This window comes from Bos indicus x Bos taurus, chromosome 3, assembly GCF_003369695.1.
Source record: "Bos indicus x Bos taurus breed Angus x Brahman F1 hybrid chromosome 3, Bos_hybrid_MaternalHap_v2.0, whole genome shotgun sequence".
NCBI lineage: Eukaryota > Metazoa > Chordata > Mammalia > Artiodactyla > Bovidae > Bos > Bos indicus x Bos taurus.
The window spans coordinates 86755399-86771522 of NC_040078.1; the positions used below are offsets into that span (position 1 = coordinate 86755399).

General features: G+C 41.3%; 1 protein-coding gene across 6 annotated transcripts in view; it reads right to left on the reverse strand.

The window, feature by feature from the left end:
• Positions 1-16124, reverse strand: part of FGGY (FGGY carbohydrate kinase domain containing) — a 504128-nt gene that overhangs the window by 414494 nt on the left and 73510 nt on the right. For 5 of the 6 annotated variants that reach the window (XM_027537095.1, XM_027537097.1, XM_027537099.1 and 2 more), the window contains one exon: positions 12647-12735. The exons of the other annotated variant lie outside the window; for it this stretch is intronic. In XM_027537095.1, the coding sequence (XP_027392896.1) occupies positions 12647-12735 (89 nt within the window). The remainder of the gene's footprint in view (positions 1-12646; positions 12736-16124) is intronic. 6 annotated transcript variants of the gene reach the window in all.

Below are 16124 nucleotides of genomic sequence, written 5' to 3' on the forward strand. Positions count from 1 at the left end.
CTGCATATGTGGTTGCTGGTTTAGCCTCATTTCTGAGTTGCTTTATCCATCCAGTATACTAAAAGCTCTACACATTAGAAGTTAATGAGTATTTTCTAAAATTACGAGGTAGGTGTTCATTGTTTATTTAGCTAATATGCTCTTTATGTAGTCTCTATCAGTCAGAACCCCAACAGCAAGGAAAGGTGAGTGGTACTTTGAACACTTAACCAATAGGTATGTGCATGTAAGTTACTCCATCATGTCTGACTCTTTACGATCCTAAGGACTGTATAGGAGCCATCAGGCTCCTCTGTCCATGGAATTCTCCAGACAAGAAACGGGAGTAGGTTGCCATTCCCTTCTCCAGGGGATCTTCACGACTGGGAGATTAAACCAGGGTCTCCCACATTACAGGCAGATTCTTTACTGTCTGAGCCACCAGAAAAGCCCCAAACAAAGGGTACCTGTTGGGAATGTACATAGTGAGTGTGTTAGTGTTAGTCACTCAGTTGTGTCTGACTCTTGTGACCCCACGGACTGCAGTCTGCTAGGCTCCTCTGTAAAGAATCCTCCAGGCAAGATTTCTAGAGTGGGTTGCCATTTCCTACTCCAGGGATCTTCCTAACCCAGGGATCGAACCCTGGTCTCCTTCATTGCAGGCAGATTCATTACCATCTGAGCCATTAGGGAAGCACTGGCGGGCAGGTTCTTTACCACCAGCACCACCTGGAAGCCCACAATAGTGAGGATTAACGCTAATCGTCCTAAGTGTGATTAACAGCACTGTGTTTACATAGGAGAAGGACAGTACTCTTGGGGACCGCATTGCAGAATTTATGAAGAAAAATATGGTATTTGGAATTAATTTATAAATGGCTTAGCAAAATAAACACATATTTGCATGTCAGAGCGCTTTTAAGCACAATGTAACAAAAACATTAACTGATGAATGTAGTTTATTGTAAAGATATGGTGTTCCCTATATCACTCTCTCAACTTTTCTGTAGCTTTAAACTTGTTTCAAAAATAATACCTTGGGGGGAAATACTAAAACAACAACAACAACAAAAATGAATGCTCACCAATACTTAAGAAAACACTGAAATCCAATATTAATATTAGTAGTTGACATAAATAGGTAATTGATACCTGTAATACTAATAGTTATTGATGTTAACTGGCATAACTTAATAGAATAAGTAGTTAATAAATATAAGAAAAAGTAAATGCATTTTTTTTTTTTTGCAGCAAGATTTACTTTTTACTTTATTTTGTACTGGGGGTATAGCGGATTAACAAACAATGTTGTAACAGTTTCAGGTGAATAGTAAAGGGATTCAGCCTTAAATATATCCATGGGAGATGTAGCTTTTGTTTACAAATACACTGACATATTCAGTTCAGTTCAGTCGCTCAGTTGTGTCTGAATCTTTGTGCCCCATGAAGTGCAGCATGCCAGGCCCCCCTGTCCATCAGCAACCCCCGGAGTCCACCCAAACCCACATTCACCAAGTCGGTGATGCCATCCAACCATCCCATCCTCTGTCATCCCCTTCTCCTCCTGCCCTCAATCCTTCCCAGCATCAGGGTCCCTTCCAATGAGTCAGCTCTTCACATCATATGGCCAAAGCATCAGAGCTTCAGCTTCAACATCAGTCCCTCCAATGAACACCCAGGATCGATCTCTTCCAGGATGGACTGGCTGGATCTCCCCGCAGTCCAAGGGACCCTCAAGAGTCCTCTCCAACAACACAGTTCAAAAGCATCAATTCTTTGGTGCTCAGCTTTCTTTATAGTCCAACTCTCACATCCATACATGACCACTGGGAAAACCATAGCCTTGACTAGACGGACCTTTGTGAAAGAAGTAATGTCTCTGTTTTTTAATATGCTGTCTAGGTTGGTCATAAATTTCCTTCCAAAGAGTAAGCGTCTTTTAATTTCATGGCTGCAGTCACCATCTGCAGTGATTTTGCAGCCCAGAAAAATAAAGTCTGACACTGTTTCCACTGTTTCCCCATCTATTTGTCGTGAAGTGATGGGACCAGATGCCATGATCTTAGTTTTCTGAATGTTGAGCTTTAAGCCAAATTTTTCACTCTCCTCTTTCACTTTCATCAAGAGGCTCTTTAGTTCTTCTTCCCTTTCTGCCATAAGAGTGATGTCATCTGCATATCTGAGGTTATTGATATTTCTCCTGGCAATCTTGATTCCAGCTTGTGCTTCCTCCAGCCCAGCAATTCTCATGATGTACTCTGCATAGAAGTTAAATAAGCAGGGTGACACCTATTTGGTGTCTGTTTTTCCATGCCCAGTTCTGACTGTTGCTTCCTGACCTGCACATAGGTTTCTCAAGAGGCAGGTCAGGTGGTCTGGTATTCCCATCTCTTTCAGAATTTTCCACAGTTTAATGTGATCCACACAGTCAAAGGCTTTGGCATAGTCAATAAAGCAGAAATAGATGTTTTTCTGGAACTCTCTTGCTTTTTCCATGATCCAGCAGATGTTGGCAATTTGATCTCTGGTTCCTCTGCCTTTTCTAAAACCAGCTTGAACATCTGGAAGTTCACGGTTAATGTATTGCTGAAGCCTGGCTTGGAGAATTTTGAGCATTACTTTACTAGCGTGTGAGATGAGTGCAATTGTGCGGTAGTTTGAGCATTCTTTGGCATTGCCTTTCTTTGGGATTGGAATGAAAACTGACCTTTTCCAGTTCTGTGGCCAGTGCTGAGTTTTATATATATACAATGGAATATTATTCAGCCATTATAGAGAATGAAATAATGCCATCTGCAGCAACGTGGATGGACCTAGAGATTGTCATACTGAGTGAAGTAAGTCATACAGAGAAGGAGAAATATCGTTAAGCATCACTAATACGTAGAATCTAAAAAGAAATGATACAAATGAACTTACTTACAAAACAGAAAGAGACTCACAGAATTAGAGTATGAACTTATGGTTGCCTGGGAGAAGGATGGGGGAAAGGGATAAGTTAGGGAGTGTGGGATGGACATGTACACGCTGCTGTAATTAAAATGGGTAACCAACAAGGACCTACTGTATAGGACATGGAACTCTGCTCAATGTTACGTGGCAGCCTGGATGGAAGGATAGTTTGGGGGAGAATGGATATATGTATATGTATGGCTGAATTCCTTTGCTGTTAACCTGAAACTATCACAATATTGTTAATTGGCTATACTCCAATATAAAATAAAAGTTAAAAAAAAAATAAAGCCACCAAAGATATCAATTTTCTCCCAAACTGACTTATTGATTTAATCCAATTCCAAAAACAATCCCAGCAGCTGTTTTTATTCTCTCTGTAGAAATTGACAAGTTGATTCTAAAATCTATCTGCAAATGTAAAAGACCAAAAGCAGTCAATAGAACCTTGAAGAAGAAAAACAAGGCTTGGGGACTTGCACTACCAGTTATGAAGACTTGTTTTATTGTTACAATAATGAAGATAATGGGCCCAAGGAGAGAAAAATAGAAAGATGAAAGAGAATAGAAAGTCCAGAAACTTACACACATATATACCTATTGTATATATTATATATACATACATATCTACAGATACACACACACACATATATATAGAGTCAAAAAATTGATGCTTTTAAACTGTGTGCTGGAGAAGACTCCTGAGAGTCCCCTGGACTGCAAAGAAATCAAACCAGTCAACTCCGAAGGCTATCAATCCTGAATATTCACAGGAAGGACCGATGCCAAAGCTGAAGCATTTAATAATATAAATACACATTAAAATAAGCCATCATTTTAAGGTTAAAGATTGACACAGACATATCATATAGATATAGGATAGAATATTAAACAGGTATCAAAAACATGTTTTCAGATAATATCTATTGATATGGAAAATACAATAATGAGTAAAATAAATTGTGCAAGGCAGATTTATAATTTAATAAATGAAACACAATAATAACCCGTCTAAATAATTTTACTAAATTTTTGAAATCCTGGAGATTATACTTGGAAAATGACTACAGATGTGGATCAATAACCTGCCAGAATCTTCACCTAACAGATTAGCAAATAACCATAAGGAAAATAACAATATATTAATATCCCTCAACCCCAAACATAGAGAACCATGCAAATCCAGACAATAAATGCAATTTTAAAAAGATTACAGTTCTAAAGAACATAAATTCATCTCTTAAAGTAGAAAATATTTACCAACAACCTTCACAGAATTTTACATTGTAGTAGGCAAGAGTCGGACACGACTGAACGACTCAACTGAACTGAACTGAGGGGGGAGAGAAGTAATGTATAACATATATGAAATGTAAGGAAAAATAAACCTGAGATTCTAGAAGCTTAGTCCTGGTTTCCCACATGCCATAGAAAAGTCTCAGAAATTCTAACATATACCTTCTAAAGCAAACTAACCAAATAGTCTCTTGTGCATAAGGAACCTGGTCATCATTTCTTTTAGTCCTAAGCAACAAAAACAAATGAATTGAGGATAAATCTCCTATGAAAATTCAAAGTAATTTATGTAGATAACTCTATTCTTAAGAAAATAAAGCATAACTCCTTTCTACTCCTTGCTATGAACTGTGAATGGTGATTTCTTTCCAAAAAGTACAAGATAGGAAGAGGAAAGGAGTAACTTTACATTGGAGAAACCTGACAAACGATACCTCAGCCACAAGATCAAGGTCAACATCAACACTGATATCATATTAACAGTATTTACCCTTGATATATGATGTGGTATGATAGATGATCGGAGAAGGCAATGGCATCCCACTCCAGTACTCTTGCCTGGGAAATCCTATGGATGGAGGAGCCTGGAAGGCTGCAGTCCATGGGGTCGCTGAGGGTCAGACACGACTGAGCGACTTCACTTTCACTTTTCACTTTCATGCATTGGAGAGGGAAATGGCAACCCACTCCAGTGTTCTTGCCTGGAGAATCCCAGGGACGGAGGAGCCTGGTGGGCTGCCGTCTATGGGATCACACAGAGTCAGACACGATTGAAGTGACTTAGCAGCATGATAGATGATATGACATGACATGATATGATAATATCAGTACTCAACAGAAAATGGCACGGTAGTCTTCCAAAAACATACTACTCATGTCTCATCATGAAATAAACATCAAACAAATTACATTAGAGGGACATGCTATAATATATATAACCATTCTTCGAAACCATCAAAGTCATCAAAAACAGGGAAAGTGGAGAAATTGTCAAAGTCATGAAGAGACTAAGGAGATATGATTACATGTATGTGGTATCCAAAATCGGATCTTGGAATTTAAAAAAAAAAAAAGCCCATTAGGTAAAAGCTAAAGAAATATGACTAGGTACAGAATTTAGTTAATAATAATATAGCAACACTGGTTCATCAACTGTTTATGAATGTATCACACTAACATAAATGTTAATAATAAGGGAAACGGGGTGTCAAGTATATCGGAACTCTCATACTATCTTCACAACTTTCTTGTAAATCTAGAATTAGTTTAACATAAAGCCTACTTGAAATTATAATTGAATTTAAAAGGACATACTTTTAGACAGTTTACAGAGTATTGCTAATCCTTGATAATCCAGGAGGAACTTATCTCAGATCCCAGTGTTAGAAGTAGTTCTACTACTGAACAGCAATTGGGTTCTCATCTGTTCACTCAGTTCATCTTGATTATGTTCTCACTTTTTCTTTGGTGACTAGGAAGTTTGGAAACAAATCTGTTGGTAATTAAGAAGAATCACATAGTTTTTATGATGTTCTTAACTTTATGTTGGAGAAGACAATGGCACCCCACTCCGGTATTCTCACCTGGAAAATTCCATGGACGGAGGAGCCTGGTGGGCTGCAGTCCATGGGGTCGCTAAGAGTCGGACATGACTGAGCGACTTCACTTTCACTTTTCACTTTCATGCATTGGAGAAGGAAATGGCAACCCGCTCCAGTGTTCTTGCCTGGAGAATCCCAGGGACAGGGGAGCCTGGTGGGCTGCCGTCTCTGGGGTCGCACAGAGTCGGACAAGACTGGAACGACTTAGCAGCAATAGCAGCAACTTTATGTTATTCTATTAATATTTCACTCCATTGTGATTTCATTCCACTTTTCACATCTTTATCACTGTTTTTATCTTCTATTACTAGTCACTTCAAATCTCTTTAGGGAGATTTATATGTATATATGGTTTTCTCTGATTACACAAAATTTTATTATACAAATTTCTGACTTCCCATTTCTCATGTTACCAAAATTCTGGACTATTAGCCACTAAAGGCTATGACGTGGCAAATTACTAAAACATGGAGCTTCAGTTCTTGAATGGTAAAATGGTGATACCATAACCTGTTTTACCTGATGCTTAGGAAGACTAATGGGGTTCACACTTGTTAAAATATTAGCTCAGATACAGAGAATGCATTCCATAAATGATGATGATGATTATATAAATTCAGTCAGTTCAGTTCAGTTCAGTCACTCAGTCGTGTCCAACTCTTTGCGACCCCATGAATTGCAGCACGCCAGGCCTCCCTGTCCATCACCAACTCCCGGAGTTCATTCAAACTCATGTCCATCGAGTCGGTGATGCCATCCAGCCATCTCATCCTCTGTCGTCCCCTTCTCCTCCTGCCCCCAATCCCTCCCAGTATCAGAGTCTTTTCCAATGAGTCAACTCTTCACATGAGGTGACCAAAGTGTTGGAGTTTCAGCTTTAGGATAGTCCTTCCAATGAACACCTAGGACTGATCTCCTTCAGAATGGACTGGTTGGATCTCCTTGCAGTCCAAGGGACTCTCAAGAGTCTACTCCAACATCACAGTTCAAAAGCATCAATTCTTTGGCGCTCAGCTTTCTTCACAGTCCAACTCTCACATCCATACATGACCACTGGAAAAACCATAGCCTTGACTAGACAGATCTTTGTTGGCAAAGTAACGTCTCTGCTTTTGAATATGCTATCTAGCTTGGTCAAAACTTTCCTTCCAAGGAGAAAGCGTCTTTTAATTTCATGGCTGCAGTCACCATCTGCAGTGATTTTGGAGCCCAGAAAAATAAAGTCTGACACTGTTTCCACTGTTTCCCCATCTATTTTCCATGAACTGATGGGACCAGATGCCATGATCTTAGTTTTCTGAATGTTCAGCTTTAAGCCAACTTTTTCACTCTCCTCTTTCGCTTTCATCAAGAGACTTTTTAGTTCCTCTTCACTTTCTGCCATAAGGGTGGTGTCATCTGCATATCTGAGGTTATCGATATTTCTCCCAGCAATCTTGATGCCAACTTGTGTTTCTTCCAGCCCAGCGTTTCTCATGATGTACTCTGCATAGAAGTTAAATAAGCAGGGTGACAATACACAGCCTTGACATACTTCTTTTCCTATTTGGAATCAGTCTGTTGTTCCATGTCCAGTTCTAACTGTTGCTTCCTGACCTGCATATAGGTTTCTCAAGAGGCAGGTCAGGTGGTCTGGTATTCCCATCTCTTCCAGAATTTTCCACAATTTATTGTGATCCACACAGTCAAAGGCTTTAGCATAGTCAATAAAGCAGAAATAGATGTTTTTCTGGAACTCTCTTGCTTTTTCCATGATCCAGCAGATGTTGGCAATTTGATCTCTGATTCCTCTGCCTTTTCTAAAACCAGCTTGAACATCTTGAAGTTCATGGTTCACATATTGCTGAAGCCTAGCCTGGAGAATTCTGAGCATTACTTTACTAGCGTGTGAGATGAGTGCAATTGTGTGGTAGTTTGAGCATTCTTTGGCTTTGCCTTTCTTTGGGATTGGAATGAAAACTGACCTTTTCCAGTCCTGTGGCCACTGCTGAGTTTTCCAAATTTGCTGGCATATTGAGTGCAGCACTTTAACAGCATCATCTTTCAGGATGTGAAAGAGCTCAACTGGAATTCCATCACCTCCACTAGCTTTGTTCGTAGTGATGCTTTCTAAGGCCCACTTGACTTCACATTCCAGGATGTCTGGCTCTAGGTCAGTGATCACACCATCGTGATTATCTGGGTCGTGAAGATCTTTTTTGTACAGTTCTTCTGTGTATTCTTGCCACCTCTTCTTAATATCTTCTGCTTCTGTTAGGTCCATACCATTTCTGTCCTTTATCGAGCCCATCTTTGCATGAAATGTTCCCTTGATATCTTTAATTTTCTTGAAGAGATTTCTAGTCTTTCCCATTCTGTTGTTTTCCTCTATTTCTTTGCATTGATTGCTGAGGAAGGCTTTCTTATCTCTCCTTGCTATTTTTTGGAACTCTGCATTCAGATGCTTATATCTTTCCTTTTCTCCTTTGCTTTTTGCTTCTCTTCTTTTCACAGCTATTTGTAAGGCCTCCCCAGACAGCCATTTTGCTTTTTTGCATTTCTTTTCCATGCGGATGGTCTTGATCCCTGTCTCCTGTACAATGTCACGAACCTCTGTCCATAGTTCATCAGGCACTCTATCTATCACATCTAGTCCCTTAAATCTATTTCTCACTTCCACTGTATAATCATAAGGGATTTGATTTAGGTCATTCCTGAATGGTCTAGTGGTTCTCCCTACTTTCTTCAATTTCAGTCTGAATTTCGCAATAAGGAGTTCACGATCTGAGCCACAGTCAGCTCCCGGTCTTGTTTTTGCTGACTGTATAGAGCTTCTCCATCTTTGGCTGCAAAGAATATAATCAATCTGATTTCAGTGTTGACCATCTGGTGATGTCCGTGTGTAGAGTCTTCTCCTGTGTTATATAAATTACTATTAACAAAAATAGCAATAATTATTTTCATCGATATAATGAAAAGAATGGGCTTCCCTTGTGGCTCAGGGGTGAAGAAGCCACTTGCCAATGCAGGAGATGCAGGTTTGATACCTGGGTTGGGACGATCCCCTGGAGAAGCGAACGGCAACCCATGCAGTGTTCTGACCTGGAAGATTCCATGCACAGAGGAGGCTGGTAGGCTACAGACCATGGGGTCGCGAAAGAGACACAACTTAGCAACTCGAACAACAATGCTGAAAAGCATGCAACTGAATTACAAATTAACCAAATCCAAAGTGATGATTTTTCAGTGACCCAGATATACAAGAGTAGCTGCCATATTTTGGAGGATAAGATCAATAAATAAAGGGTGCAGGTCAAACAAGAGAACAGAAGAAAACAGATGAGAGGAGGAAGAAGAAGACTTCTTACACAGTCACTGCCAAAAACAAGTCTGAAGGCTTAAGACAAGGTGAAATCTGATCACTTTTTAGCTATGATTCCACTAGAATAATAAAAAATAAAGGAAAAAAAAAAAAAAAACACCCTCTAGCCTTTTTGGCACCCATGTACCCAAAAGCTCCCAAAACAATCACAATAAGAGCCAGATAAACACCAAATCTGACCCTTTCATTGGCGCAGAGGATGCCAAGTTCATTTTCCACTGCCCAAAGTTTGTTTGGCATTGGTACATTCAAACACAGATCCTCATCTTCCTTATTCTAGAAGATGGACAGACCATGGGGAATTTTCACTACAAGAACTATGAGTTCTTTAACTCCTATGTGCTACACGTTTTAGCCACAGTACCTCTAACCCTGACCGGATGTCCAGATGAGGACCTGAATTTGAGTTGGGGGGATTAGTAGTAATTTCCTCCAGGTACTTACAGACAGTACATGGCAGAGACACTGAACCCAGGTCCCCTGACTACAAGGGTTTCCCTCTTCCTACTATGCCAGAAACTTAATGCAAAGATCCCCTGCCAAAATCGATAAAGAAAACTAAATAAAATTGTTAATTCTTTCAAAAAGTTTCTCAGCGCTGTGTCAGAAGTTTTTCTGTCACCTCATTGAGTCAGTCCATATAGTAACTCCATGGAGTAAGTACTGTCATTCCCCCAATAATGTTTATAATTAAGAAAGCTCAGAGGTCTCCTGTTTCACCCTTGATCATGCAAGTTGAAATAGAGAAGAAAGAAAGAAGAGCTTGAAGAAACAATAGTAAAGACAGATGTAAGACAGACATGTGCCAGGGAGAGGGCAACCGTCTTAACAAGAGGAATGTGATGCCCAGGGTCCAAGGTCCATGGCTCAGCTTTTCAGGAGAGGGAAGCTGGAAGAGGGGCCTCTGAAGATGCTGGCAAGTTCTGGCAAAGGGCGGGGGAGGGGTCTGCAAATTCATACTAAGTAGAATGAGTCATGAGTGTCTCAGTCAAGAAAAAAATGGCAGGGATGACTGGACTAGTCAGTAAGTCATTTCTGAGCACTAATCTTTCTGCATCCTCAGGGTTTCAGATTGTCACGGGTGGGCAACGGAAGCCCCCAGTCATGTTCTGATAAGCCAACCGGAAGTTGTCCATTTTTAAATTCACCAAATTAATTTGACTCTTTAAAACACTCTAATCCTTCACAGGAATGGACCAACTTACCATCACATATTACTTCCATGCACTCTTTAGGCACTGCTGTTCCAATTTACCTGACCACATAACTACCTGGGGCCCTTGTTAATCACACATATTCCCAGGTATCCCGTGGAGATTCTGATTCAGTAGGTTTAAAACTGGAAGTCCTGGGGGTGTGGGCTTTGAATGATCCAGCTGATTCCTATAAGCAGGCTAGTTTGGAAAAAATTGTTTTAACAAGACTTTGCCAATGGGCTCGCAAGGTACATTTTATAGATAAGGAAAGAGAGATACAAACAAGGGAAGGCCATGCCCAAGGTCACCAAACTCTTGTGTGGCAGAACTGAGGATAAGTTACACTGTAACTCCACAGCATATATGCATGCCACAGCATTTAAATCTATCTGAGCCAGATCTAATTTCAAAAGCAAGCTTCCTGGTGTCTTAACATGACATCAGACGCTTGGAAATGGGGGTGTGGACAATCTAGCACCATCAGAAAAAAACAAGGGATAGTTAGGGAGTTTGGAATTGACAGTTAAAATAACCAACGAAGACCTAGTGTACAGCACAGAAAATTCTGCTCAATGTCATGTGGTAGCCTAGATGGCAAGGGAGTTTGAGGGAGAATAGATACATGTATATGTATGGCTGAGTCACTCTGTAATACACCTGAAACTATCACAACATTATTAATCAGCTATTCTCAAATACAAAATAAAAAAGTTTAAATAAAAAAACAACAACAAAACCCAGGAAGACATCATTATACTGGACTGATTAACATCCAAGGAAAGAAAAGGAAAATTGAGGTCCTCTGCCATCTTTAGTTATGTTTTTAAGTCCTCAAGGCTTGCAGGCTAACGGATTGTTACTGATACCCACACTATTTACACTGCTTTGACTTCTAGGTCCATTTGGCTAAATTAATCAAAACACTTCCTTCACTACTGCACAAAAATGGGCGGGGGGTGGTGGTGGGGACTAGAGAAAGGTCCTTCCTGAAATAACTGTGGACAATCAATATTACAACAAAAGAGCAAGGTCCAGATGAGACATTTACCCAAACCCCGCTCCTCGTTGATGGTAACAAGATGACGGTGACTAATTGCACGTTCTGGGGTCAAGTTCAGACCACTCCTCCAGAGCCCTCTCCCCAGAGAAAGGTGAGTACCTGAGGTTTGCCAAGGCCATTTTTATATGCATGTGAATCCCCTCTACTCTAGCATTTCACGAAGAGGAGGGGAGAGTAATCAACAAAATGAATAAAGTGCTTGTGAAATGCATCTTCTACTTTCTGGAAGGCCCTGCTGCTGAATGAACTACTAGACTCCCATCAACTCTCCACTAGTTAAGTCCAAATCACACAAAATGGGACAAACGGAAAGAGCACAGGGAAAACGAAACTCCCCGTCCCAGCTTCTCATTAGTTAAATAAAAAGAAAAATGGAGAAGATTTAAAAGAGAGGAATATAAGATACACCTAAATATATACACTGAAGCAGGTTTATCCGTCCTTTGGGAGATGATCTTCTTTCTTATATGCAATTATGAGTCATTTTCAAGATAAGAAGACCCCTGCCCTTGTGCATCCCCTGAAATTTGAGGTCAAGATGACAACAGGTTTGCATGCACTGAGAGTTCATGTCCTATCTGTCCAAATATATGCACATCTGTGCACACATCCACTCTGTTTACTGCAGCAGCTACAATCACACTTGAGTATTTTTTTAAATTGTCAGGTGTGTGCCAGATAGCACATGACTTATGTATAACATTCAAAATTTATTAAGAAATACTATTGATATCAACATACATACCTTTATCCTCTGGGATGATTCAGGTACATTGATACAAAAAGCAAAATAGCTTCATTAACACACCAATCTAGTTAAAGTTAAAATCAGCTTCCTTAAAAAAACGTATCTCTTGCCTTAATTTTAGGGGCCTAAATGTTTCTTTTCTTCATCATGTAAAAAAGTGGCTTTGGAAAAATAGTCACATTTCACAATGGACTATTCACATCTCCTTTAAATGTGTCCAATTTTAATGAATGGTCTTCACCTTGGATACACACATTCCAGGCCTCATAAAAACAATGGTGTTTGGGCATGTGCAGTGGAGGTGGAAGATGGATTCAAGATGTTTCAAGTATGCAAAATCACATGCAGATGTACAAATAGTACATCGAGTCAAAGCGCGTTAAGAAAGCAATATATATACAGACACCCAGGAATGGATGAACGCAAATAAAATCCAACTTGTAATTAACATACCGTGCTGTGACACCTGTTGCCTTCCACGATAAGAAGTCTGGGAGATCAAAGAAATGTCCCGCCTTATCCCAGCAAGTCTCTCTCAAGTTCTGCCAAATTAAATATATATTAGAATCAATTACAGGCTATTTTTTCTCCTCCTCTCCTCTCTCAATAATGTTTCAAAATTTTCAAAACAAAAGTACAGCCAACAATGCCCAAGAAAACATCTGTGCAGGGGCTGGGAAGTGGTGGTGGGGAGGGGAGTATAAAAGCAGTACACAGGAAAGAAAAATTGGCAATTATTGATCCTTCCAAAAATGACTATAATTTCCCTTTTATTCTTCTTTGCCAACCTGGTGTGGGAAGAAGTACACTTTGCAAGGGGATGCAATCCATCTTGCAAGGGGATATATTTCAAGACATATAAAAAGACTTCAAAGCTGAACAGCTGGGAACTGGGGAGAAAAATCACACTAGGAAACTACCTGATGAAATGTGATGTGTCCTGCCATGAAAACGTCTCCCCACGCTAACAGGTTCCAAAAACAACAGGAATGATCCCCCCTTGTCCACAAAGAACTTCCAATCTAAGCCAGAGAGAATGGTACTGAATCAACCTATCCTTATACCTTTTTAAAATATTTGTTGCTTCCAATTTCTTCCACATTGCCAATTTGGCCGGATTTTTTTTTTTCTTACCACTGGGCTTTTTCTTTTCCCTGCCACCTGTGCCTGGAACCCTCCTTCCTCACTTCCCGCCTTTTTCCCTCCCAGGGTCCACACTGCCCTGCCCCTTTTGGTTAACCAGATCCAGCCTTCCCTGGAGAAGGAAATGGCAACCCACTCCAGTGTTCTTGCCTGGAGAATCCCAGGGACGGGAGCCTGGTGGGCTGCCGTCTATGGGGTTGCACAGAGTCAGTCGGACATGACTGACGTGACGTGACTCAGCAGCAGCCTTCCCTAGGGAGGTCATCCACGATCTCCTCCTCAGGGGGGGATCTGGCTGTCATACAACCCCTATCACCTCACAAGTATCTGTATAATGTCCTTCTCTCCTGCTAGACTGTAAGCTCCATGAGGCCAAGGACCTTTCAGCTTCATGAACTGTAACATCCCATGATTGTCTTCTCTCCTCCCCCACACAGGACTGGACCCTTAGCTGCCAGGTGGAAATCACATGACTCCAGCCCCAGTCTGGAGTCTCCCCCAAGGGTAGAAGACAACGCGCTTAACTGGACAAGGGACAGCCATGTGTCCTAGCGGGGCCAATTTGACTCCTTCTCCCAGGAATTTAGAATCAGGATCCAATTAGAGTCATTTAACTTCTGCCTTTGAGTGGAACGGGAGGTGAGATAAAGCTGGAAATTGTGAAGTGGCCATTTTTTGCCAAGGACCTGGAGAAGTAGGACTTCATAAAGAAAAGAGCACTGCAGACAAGTGGCAGCAAGAAAGGTTTCCTACCAACCAGGCAACTCTCTGTGTCCTGGTTTCACTTATTCCCTCCCCAAGAGGCTACAACAAAGCTGAAAGCACCAAAAGCTCAAGGGTATCTTTGGGATCCCAGAGGCAACAAGGCAGAAACTCCAAGAGAGACATACGCCAGTGTCAGCTAGCAGGTGATGCAGAGCAGACATTCAACAGATAAGGTTAACAACCAAACTGCTCATTTTCACCTTTCAAACTTTCTCAGGTGAGGGGCACTTCAGAGTTTACAAAGGCTTTTCACGTGTGTTATCTCCACTGCTTGTGGTTTAGTCGCTAAGTTATGTCCAACTCTTTGCAACCCCATAGACTGCAGCCTGCCAGGCTTCTCCGTCCATGGGATTTTCCAGATAAGAACACTGGAGTGGGTTGCCATTTCCTGCTCCAGGGGATCTTCCTGAACCAGGGATCACACCCATATCTTCTGCATTGGCAGGCAGATTCTTTACTGCTGAGCCACCAGGGAAGCACTACAAAAGTCCCAAGTGCTGCTGTATCTATTTTACAGACATACCACTGGCCTTCATCCACATTTGCCCTCAATTTCTATGAGTTCTTCCTATTTTCTCCTTCCCCATCACAACTTTCACAACACAGACACTTACTCACAGCAGAGAAAATCAGTTTTAACCCAGAACAGTGTCCCATTAAAACAACACTAACATCAAAAGAGCTCAGATGTAAAAGGCAGTATTAAGCCCATTTTCTGTTACTGCTGGTTGTTTTAAATTCCTAAGCATTTGGGTGAGCGCTTACATGCAGAAGGGGCTTCCCTGGTGGCTCAGACAGAAGAATCTGGCTGCAATGCAAGAGACCTGGCTTCAACCCCTGGGTCAGGAAGATCCTCTGGAGAAGGGAATGGCTACCCATTCCAGTATTCTTGCCTGAAGAATTCCATGGACAGAAGAGCCTGGCATGCTATAGTCCATGGGGTCACATAGAGTTGGACACTACTGAGTGACTAATACATTTTCACTTTACATGTAGAAAGGGCTAAACTTTGCTTTGAACAACCATATATCTTAATGTTAAAAAAAGTAATACTTAAAGTTAACTAAATAGACCAAATGTAGTTCTGAACTAGCAGTACCTTTGTACACTAATAGATTACAGTCAGGAAATGGTAGCCTTTGAAATGATGAGTCAAATTACTAGTATGTCTTCTGGGTAGTCCCCCAGATTGCTTCCCACATACTCTGTGGTTTCAGTGATCAATTCTCAAGGAGAAATGGCAGCCTCCTTCTAAAGACTCCAGAAATTCAAGGCCAATCAGAAAAAAACCCACGAAACTGCTACAGCATCAATCAGTGCCACCAGCCAAAGCCAAGCAGTCTTCCTCAACTGGGACAACAACTGCTTCTGTTAGATCTAGTGCACAGTCATTACAGACCTGAAGAATCGGAGCTTGCAGCCTGTGGCCAGGCACACAGGCTGCTGTGGACAATGGAACCCAGGCAGTACATCTCAGAGAGCACTTCAGGCCTCTGGCCAGAAAGAGACACTTCAGGGGCAGGAGGGGCAAGGCAGCCTGGTGGGTCATCTTTTCCTGAAACAATGCCAGCATCACCAGGCAAAGTCAGAGATCCCAGCTCAAACTCTCCACAGAATGAGACACCAGAAATGGTATCATATTAGGAGTGTGGAGGATCCTTAAGAATGCCTCCCTTCTCGGGAGAGAAGACAGCAGTAGTATGTACTCCCTGTCTTCTCCACAAAAGCAAAGTCTGCGACTCAGCCAGAAAAGGAGAAGGGGCAAGCGTATGCCTGGATGAAAGGGATGCTCCGAGAGCCGGATCCCTCACTGGGAAACGTTGACACTGCTTAGCAGGCTCCCATGATGTTCTTAGGTTGGGCTCCATGATTCACAAGTGTTTAGTCATCACATGCCAGACTGGCCAAGGGCCTATTACCCCCTGTGGATGGATTTTTAATCCAGTTCTATGAGAAAATCCCTCCATCCCTGCCCCTCCCCAGTCACTAGAGTCCCAGCCCAGGGCCTCAATCTTACTGAATT